Source organism: Tupaia chinensis, unplaced genomic scaffold (assembly GCF_000334495.1).
Source record: "Tupaia chinensis unplaced genomic scaffold, TupChi_1.0 Scaffold000088_1, whole genome shotgun sequence".
Taxonomy (NCBI): domain Eukaryota; kingdom Metazoa; phylum Chordata; class Mammalia; order Scandentia; family Tupaiidae; genus Tupaia; species Tupaia belangeri.
In genome coordinates this window covers 3,573,625-3,582,937 of record NW_006159550.1, presented here as the reverse complement: position 1 = coordinate 3,582,937, position 9,313 = coordinate 3,573,625, and the positions used below count along the sequence as shown (strand labels likewise).

The following is a 9,313-nucleotide window of genomic DNA, read 5'->3' as shown; positions in this document are numbered from 1 at the left end:
GGCAGCGGGAATGGCGGAGTCACATGCAAAGACGAGTCAAAGTATGGCGGGCTCGGGGGACCCGGGGACCCGAGTGCGGGACAGGGGCTGGAGTCGTGGAGAAGCGGGGTCGAGGGGGACCCCCACGGCCCGGCGCTGCCCTCCATCCCCTTGGCCGCCAGTCGGGTCCGCGTCTGCGGGACGTCCCCGTCTGCGGGGCGTCCGGGTGGGTTACTCCGGGGCGCGGTTCCCCGGCGCCTGCGCGCTCCGCACAGATCAGCTGCCCGGACTTGGCAGGTGCTGTGTGCAGCCGAGCGCAGGGCAGGGGGATCGTGCACCGACCGTGCTGCAGTAAGCGGTCATGGCTGTCCGAGGACGTGTGTCCCCGTCCTTGAGTGGCGTGAGCGGGTGGGGACCCCGAAGCTGGGAGTGCTGTTAGTCGAGACACAGGGAAAAGGTGAACTTGAGAATGTTGTGAAAGGGGAGTGGGAGGCAGCTAATACGGACAGTTGAGGGAGAATCTGCTAGGTGTGAGCTACTCTCCTGTAGTATGCCTCACTTCTCTGAGACCGAGCTGAGTTCTGGGTGAGGTCTGCATTCCCTGAATAGACTTGACAACAGGGAAATTGCCCCTGAAGCCGCAGTTGGGAATCCACCTTCGTTTAATGTTTCGGAAAAATGTTTATTTAGTCAAGAGTCATATACTCAACTACGGAAAGTCTGGGCTAGACCAATAAATACTGAGCATCTTTTGAGAGCTGTGGCACCCTGGGAGATGCTGGGCACCGTCCCTACCCACAGAGAATTTGCAGTTTAGTTGAATTTAGGTAGTAAGCAAAATTTCTCTCTTTTTTTTTAAAGAATTACTTTAATTTTATTTGTTACTATTATTATTTTCATTTGACCAGAAGAGACAGAAGGGGATGAGGAGGAGTGAGAAAGCAAGCTGCCAGGTCCAGGACTAGAACCCCTTTTGGCCATGTGGGAGCTGAGCACCCTAACCACCACACCACCAGCTGGCCCCAAGCAAAATTTCTAAAACAAGACTTCTCCCTTTTCCTAAGCCAGTTTGCTGTCTCTCCACTTCACCCTAACTCTTCATCCACCCACATTAATTCAAACCGTTGCCAAGGGACCAGACATAGTCTTTGTTTCTTCTTTGTAAAGACGTTTCTAACACAGGTTTTTTAAAAACTGTAAGAGTCAGTATTTTTATTTTTTTTCTTTTTTCTAAGATGGAAAGACAGTATTTTTAAAGATGTATTTATTTATTTATTCATTTACTTATTTTCATGTGACCAGAGAAAGACAGAGAAAGAGAGAGAGAAAGTGAGAAAGCAAACCACTATGTCCAGGACTCAAACCATGGTCGGCTACATGGGAGTATCCAGCACCTTAACCACCTCGCCACCAGCTGGTCCCAAGAGTCAGTATTTTTAAATTTGCCCAGTAAATCTAGACTTCAAAAGTGGGATAAGGAAAAATAAACCAATAATAAGCTTTTATGAGAAGCATGGTTTACTTTGGTTATGTATTTATGCCATGTTATGTGCAGTAACATATCAAAGGCCTGTTTCATCAGTTTTCTAAATTGGTTCTATGCCTGTCTAGAAAAGCCTGGGATGGTTCATTTGGTGTTAGTTACAGCTGCAATTCTTCATTACTTAATCTTAGGAAGGTTATAGAGATGGAATAGACGCTGGCAAAGCAGTTGCGCTTCAGCAGGGCTTCAATCAAGGTTATAAAGAAGGTGCAGAAGTCATTATCAACTACGGACAGCTCAGAGGAACATTGAGGTACTTTAAGAACTTAAATGCCAGTGGTGTGGTGGTTGAGGCGTTGAACTCACACATGGCCAACTGCAGTTCAAGTCCCAGACTTTCTCACTTTTTCTCACTGTCTCTCTGGTAAGCACACCTGTCCTACAGCAAATTTTAAAATAATGATAATTATAATTAATTAAAATAAACTTTTTAATTATTTTATTTTATTTATTAATTTATTTTGATCAGAGAGAGAGAGAGGGAGAAAGTGAGAAAGCAAGCCACCAGGTCCAGGACACGAACCACGGTCAGCCATGTGGGAGTGTCCAGCACCTTAACCACCATGCCACCTGCTGGTCCCAAAATAAACTCTTTAAAAATCTCAAATGCTGGATTTTTTTTAAAGAGAGATTTTTGTTATAGGGCGCATGTGCTCACCAGAGAGACAAAAAGTGAGAGATCACCTGCTAGAGGGGATGACCACACTATAATCCTTCTCCATTCTCTTCTGGGATTGCACACACACGCACCCAGCATGAGTGTTTTGTTTTTTGGGGTTTTTTGGAGGGGTTTTTGGTATAGGGCGCCTGTGCTCACCAGAAAGAGAGAAATCACCCCCCAGGGGGGATGGCCACGCCGTAATCCCTTCTCCATTCTCCTCTGGGATTGCACACACATGCAACTGGCGTGTTTGTTTTTGTTTTTTGGGTTTTTTGGGGGGTTTTTTTGAGAGGTTTTGATATAGGGCACCTGTGCTCACCAGAAAGTCAGAGAGAGAGGAAGAAAGCAAGAAATCACCCCCCCAGAGGGATGGCCATGCTCCGTGGTCCCTTCTCCTCCATTCTCCTCTTGGGATCTTGGGCACGCACTCACACGCACCCAGCATGAGTTTAAGCCACCGGGTCCAGAACTTGAACCACGATCGACTATATGGGAGTCCACCAACGTAGCCATTACGCTATCTGCTGGTCCCCAGCATGAGTTTTTAAGCCGCCAGTCCAGGACTTGAACTGCAGTTGACTACATGGGAGTCCAGCGATGTAACCATTATGCCATCTGCCTTTCCCAATGCTGGATCATTTTAACCTCAATTCTACTGGAGGTATTTATGAAAGTAGTGTATAAAAGTAAAGTGTTGGGACCAACCAATGGCATAATGGTTATGTTGCTGAACTCCCACATAGTCTACCACGGTTCAAGTCCTGGACCCAACAACTTAAAACTCACACCAAGTACATGTGTATGTGTTCCCAAAATCCCAAGAGGAGAATGGAGAAGAAGGGATTGCAGCGTAGCCATCCTGAGGCGTAATTTCTTGCTTTCTATCTATCTCTGGCAAGTGCACATGCTCTATAGTAAAAATCTCTCTTAAAAAAATTAAAGAATAAAAATAAAGTGTTTCAAGTGCTTTTCAGTTTATAAACAAGTGCTACAGAGTGTGGTGAGCATGTGTGGTCAAATGACATGGAACTAGGAGCACCTCAACTTTGTCTTCTTTGATGCTTTATGTCTTTTAAACTATATACACAAAATGCTTCAAAGAGTCTCTAATTTGTGTGTGTGGTACTTTTACTATAGTGTCCATGCACTTGCTGGAGAGAGAGGGGGAGAGAGGAAAGTGAGAAAGCATGATTTTCAAGCCGCCTGCTCCAGGATTCAGATCACACAGTTGGCTATGTGGGACCCAGCCACCTTAATCTCTCTGTCACCTGCTGGCCCCAGAAAGTCCCTATTTAAAAAAAAAAAAAAAAAAAGTTTATTGTGTTTGAGGATTTAGAAAATTCAGCGGTGAGGGACAGTTTATTACAGGAGAAAAATGATCAAGTGTTCATCCTCAAGTCACCTGCTGGGTCATTGGAAAAGTCATGATGTATTTTTCTATATATTTCTATGAAAAAAATGCATCATGATTTTTCAGATGACCCAATAGTTAAATCTTTTACATGTCTAGAAAGCTTACTACTGAATCATATTAAATCTATTAGGACTAGAAGAATTTTTACCTTCTTCAAGAACATTGTTAGTAGCTAGGCAAACAAAATCTACTCAGTAACAAACCTAATATAGTGAAGTTTCTTCAGAACTTTTTTCTCTAGCCTTCAGTCTTGATGGCGAACAAGTATATGCTTAAAACAGTGGTTTTTAACTTTGTCTACACCTTGAAATCACCTTGGGAAGCTTTAGAAAAAGATGCTGGTTAAGCCATAATGGTTAAGGAACTGAATTTCCACATAGCCAACTGCGATTTGAGTCCTGGACCCAGTGGATTGAAACTCACACCAGGTGTCTGTGTGTGTGTTCCCAAAATCCTAAGAGGAGAATGAAAGCGAAGAGAGTGCAGTGTGGCCATCGCCCCTAAAGGGTGATTTCTCACTTGCACCCTCTCTGTCTAAAAGAAAAAGGTATTACTAGAGATTCTGATATGCCTAGTCTGGGACGTGACTTTGACCTCGATAGGTTTAAGAGCCCTTCAGGTGATTGTAGTATGTATGAAGATTGGCAGTCACTAGTTTAGAAGCTGTTTGATGTCATTAAAGGAGAAACTAATTTTTTTCCTAGAGAGAGATTTTTGCTATAGAGTGCATGCACTTACCAGAGAGAAAGAGAAAGACAAAGAGATAGAAAGCAAGAAATTACCTCCCTGGGGGCAAGGGGGGGGTGGGACAACCGCAGTCCCTTCTCCATTCTCCTCTTGGGATTTTGGGCATGAAGTACATACACCCAGTGTGACTTTCGAGCTGCCAGGTCTGGGACTCGAACTGCGGTTGACTACATGGGAGTCTGGTGACATAACCATTATGCCATCTGTTGGTGTCAAGGAGAAAATAGAGTTGTGAAGGAAGGGTCTTGAATTATCAACAGTTTATATAATTAAGTACAGTTGCTCAACTTGTATTAAAAGTAATATCCTTGTTTTGTTCCTGTAACTTACTGTAACATCATTACTTACCTGATTTTTTACTTGCATTATTATTATTAATCCATTTTTGTATGTGTTATCTGAAAGAAAAATACATAGAACTTACCAGACATTCTCAAAGTCTGTAATTGTGTGACAATTTTTTTCTATTTAATTCTTGTTCATATTTTTGTTCAGTGCTTTGCTCTCCTGGTGTCACCTTCATGGTAATAGTTCAACTTTAATCACTAAAATAAATCATCTTCTGGATGCAGTTGGCCAGTGTGAAGAGTATGTGCTCAAACATCTGAAATCAATCACTCCACAACCCCATGTTGTAGATTTATTGGACTCCATTGAGAATATGGACCTTTGTCATGTAGTTCAAGCTGATAAAAAGACCAATGAAGCTGAAGATGAAAGACTCTGTGAAAACAATGCTGAATATAACAAAAACTGTAGCAAGAGTCCTGTTGGGCTAGAGTGTTCATATGTAGGATGTGGCAGAACAGAGGAGCGTGCACATGCCAAAAACCCAGGCCTCACCTGGATTTTAGAACAGACAGCCAATTTAGTTAAACAGCTAGGAGTGTCTGTAGACATATTACAACACCTCAAACAGCTGTAGAAGCTATCTTTCTTTTTCTAATGGTGTTCAGAATGCTGCTTAGAGCATACTTTCCTGACAAGGTGGCCAAAACCTATACAAGTTTCTGTGTTGAATACTTCTCCTGTAGCGTTATTCTTTGTGGAAATTTGAATGTTTTCAAACTTAACACTATTAAATATAAGCCCCTTTTCTCTGCCACGGCTAATATTTGTATAGTATATTTTTAAGATATGCTCAGGAATTCCAGTTGTTATTATTTTCAAGCTGCTGTCCATATCTGATCATTAGCAAAAGTGAACAAGGATCCAACATGCTTTATAATAACTCTACTTTCTCCTGCTGTCACCTCAGGTAGTCATCCTGATCTCCAGTTAATCAGACCAGAATTACCAATGGCAGACATGAATATAGGGAGATATACAGGCATAGACATGTATCTAGATAGGAAGATACACATTGAAATTAAGAAATTGCATGTGTGAGAAACTGAAGCAATGTTTATATTGTGATTAAATTATTAAAAACAAAATACAAAAATGTTATTCTGTGTGTGTGTGTGTTTTTACTTTTAGCTACATTTATTTTATGCCGACTTTATTCCGATGCCGTAAGTATTTGTTTCTTCTGGGATATCTTTTTCTTCTGTACGACTTCCTCTTCCAGTTCAGGAACAATTTGCTCCTTTTCAGTGAGGATCATCTTAATGTGGCAGGGAGAGCCCATGCAGGGGTTAATCCTCCACCCATGAGATCTGTAAGATGGGACATCTTGGGTGCCTTGTTCACCTGAATATGCTCAATGACCAGAGAATCTACATCTAACCCCTTACGCTCAGTATTACTCTCTGCGTTTTAAGCAATAATATATATAGCACTCTTTGAGCCACCAGCCTTGTGTCCAGCCCTACTGTTTGGCCTGGGCACATCTACCAAAGTCGCCATTGTAATGACAAAATGGTATGCACTGCTTCTGTAAAGTAACATCCTTCAGATGCTTGGTGGCTTTTTAGATATGCATATTTTTGATGGCCTGGGCAATTTCACAAGTGTTCTTCAAATGAATGTGAAGATTTGAACCTCTTGATTTGCATGACTTTGTGGGGTTCTCTGGGTCAAGTGAATAGTGAACTATTTTCAAAGATCACCTCAGGCCGCTTAAGAGAAAGCTTGTGCTGATTTAAAGTAAGCATTCAGTGAAAACGTTAGAAAAGGCATTTCATGCTCAAGTCTAAGGAAAATCACCTACTTAGTCTTTCCAAATAGGGAGTTAGTGGTGTTGCCCAACAATACTCCAGGTGTTTTGATGTTTTGCCATAGGATGCATGCACTCACTGGAGAGAGAGACAGTGAGAGGGAAAGTAAGAAATCACCCTCCAGGGGGATGGCCATGCTGCAGTTCCTTCTGGGATTCTGGGTGCACACGCACACACATACATGATTTTTAAGCCTCCAGGTTCAGGATTGGAACCATGGTCAACCATATGGGAATCCAGCACCTTTACTACGTTGCCACCTGCTGGCCCTAGCCATGTTATACTAAACTGCAGGTTTGCTTCATAATCACAGAATAAAACACTGAAATCACTGGCATTTATATTACCTTGGAACAGTATTTTTTTTTTTCTAGCATAGACAAAAATTAGATTTAAACTTTGGCTCCAAGATCTAAGTATGTCAAGGTTAGGAAAGGATTTTTTTATCACTTTTTGGGGCTCCAAACAAATTTGTATGATATTGTCTGACTTCAGAGCCACCAAAATAATTACTCCACGTTGATAGCCTTCATTGCTATTTCACCAGTACTTACATCTGCATCTACTTTAAAAGGCATATACTGAGATAGTGGTGAACATCTGGCAAAATAAGTCTTCAGCAGAGTAAGAAAATGTGCCACCGTGATCTTACCTAGCCTTAGAGTTCACAGAACATTAAGAAATCGGATCAACAAATTTGAAATCGGGCCATTTGAGATTTCACTATTTACCTTTTTTTCTTTAACATTATTTATTAATTACTATTTTTCAATTGGTTTTAGGGCACATGTGCTAACCAGACAGGGAGAAAGCGAGAAAGCAAGCCACCAGATCCAGGACTTGAACCACAACTGGCCATGTGGGAGTATAGTGCCTTAAGTACTAAGCTACCTCCTGGCCCCTCATAATATTTACTCTAAAATAGAATTTAATAAGTATGAGTGAATCTAGAGAAAAAAGTTGTTATAGGCTGAGTATCTCTTACCCAAAATGCTTGAGAACACAAGTGTTTGGATCTTGGAATAATTGCACATATAGAATTACTTGTCTTGGGGATGGGACCCAAGCCTAAACGAGATCCACTTGTATTTCATGTATACTTACATGCATAGCTTCAAAGTAGTTTTATGCAATATTTCTAATAATATGCATAAACCCCTCTGTGCTAGTGAGGGGGATCTGGGAGTACTCTGTTGAGATACTGGGGCAGCACCAGACCCAGCAACTGGGCCCTTACCCCACTGGTGCAGCCAAGCAAAGGGCTGGAAGTGCCGGGCATAGCTAAGGGCCTCCAGCTGCTTCTTGGGGCATGAGGAAAAGAAAACAAAAGGTCATGTGACACTAGGTTAAAAAAAAGTAATTAGGCCCAGCCGTGGTGGTACGGGCAGTGTGCCCACTGCTGCAGGACATGAGGCCATGTAGGGAGGCCCGGCTCAGGGCCGGGGTCTGCATGAATGTACTAGGTGCCCTATGATCCTGGCTGACCGGCCTGGGAGAAAGATCACAATGTAAAGATCTCATCACAGCTGCCCCCTCCCTTTCAGGAAAAAAACAATGCTTGTATTTCTCCAGATGTAAGCACTATTTCAAGGATTTGCCAGTTCATCTTGTAATACACGTTTGTCTATGGGTGCAGACAAAACCTCAAATCCAAATGGCTTATTATAAGCAGTCTCTAAAGTCTTGATGTTACTCAGTCCTGCATATTAGATATGAAATGAACATCTCTAATAATGCATTTCAAGAAAGTCTCCCTGAGCACAAATTTCATGAATGTAGTAAATCTTGAGATTTTATTCCTTTTGCCATCATTGGCTATATCCGGTGTTTGTGTAGATGTTCGTAGAAAATGATGCTGAGAATTTAGTGAGTCGACAAGACTTAGGGTTGAAAACATCTCAAGTTTGCTTTAAAAAAAAAAAAAAAAAACATAGAACTACAGAGGAATATTAACGATTTGCTCATACCTGTGTCCCCCAGAACAGATGTGAGTGAAGGAAATCTAACTTACCTTGTGTCTCTCAGCCGGATGCATGCGTTGTAGACCTGCCAGGTCTTCCCAGGAGAAGACTTCACGTGAACACGAATGGTAAGGCAAGATGTCCCCTGAGCTGGCATAGGGAGTTCAAAAGCCCTGGATCCATCATTAAGCTGAGTTACATGGCTACTTAGAAACAGAAGTATCATCTAACATAAGTTAATTCTAGGTGCTGACATCTGAGATTTTTAGTTTATTTAACTTTTTTTTTTAATTTGATCAGAGAGAGGGACAGAGTGAGAGAGAGAATGAAAGAAAGAGAGGGAAAGTAAGAAACCAAGCCACCAGGTCTGAAACTTGAATCTTGGTCAGTCATATGAGAATCCCTCACCCTTAACACCACGCCACCTGCCGACCCCTATCTCAGATTTTTTTTTTTTTTTTTAAGCCAGGAAACAGGTTAGGATTCTGTTCAAATGGTAGGTGCATGAACCTATCAGTCTCATGTACTTTTATCTTCTGTTCTGGTTCAATTTTCCTGATTAAATTCTGGGATATAATATTCAACTCCAAACTTGTCACTATGATTAAGTTGGCTACTTTCTTAGTTTTTGGACTCTTAATTCCATGTGTCTGTGTTTAATTTTCCTGATATAGCACACCCTTGAGAACTTCTTGGAGATCTGGTCTGGTGCTGGTAAATTCTTTCAGGTTTTATCTGAGAATGTTCTTGTCTTTTCTTCCCACCTGAAAGATAATCTTGCCAGGTACAGTATTCTTGGCTGAAATTGCTTCTCTCTTAACACTTTGAATATATTTTCCCATTCTCTCC

The 9,313-nt window shown here is 41.8% G+C and overlaps 1 protein-coding gene and 1 pseudogene across 1 annotated transcript; one reads left to right on the top strand and one right to left on the bottom strand.

Moving 5' to 3' along the window:
* Nucleotides 1–1,653: 1,653 nt before the first annotated feature.
* YAE1 (YAE1 maturation factor of ABCE1) lies at nucleotides 1,654–5,773 on the top strand (the record flags this gene model as incomplete). The annotated part of the gene is given in 2 exon segments (XM_027769761.1): nucleotides 1,654–1,775; nucleotides 4,840–5,773. Coding segments are annotated over 2 exon segments (552 nt in total), but the record flags the coding sequence as incomplete, so codon positions are not given.
* A 72-nt stretch (nucleotides 5,774–5,845) lies between these two features.
* On the bottom strand, nucleotides 5,846–6,376 carry LOC102501466 (60S ribosomal protein L17 pseudogene; annotated as a pseudogene).
* Between the last annotated feature and the right edge of the window lie 2,937 nt (nucleotides 6,377–9,313).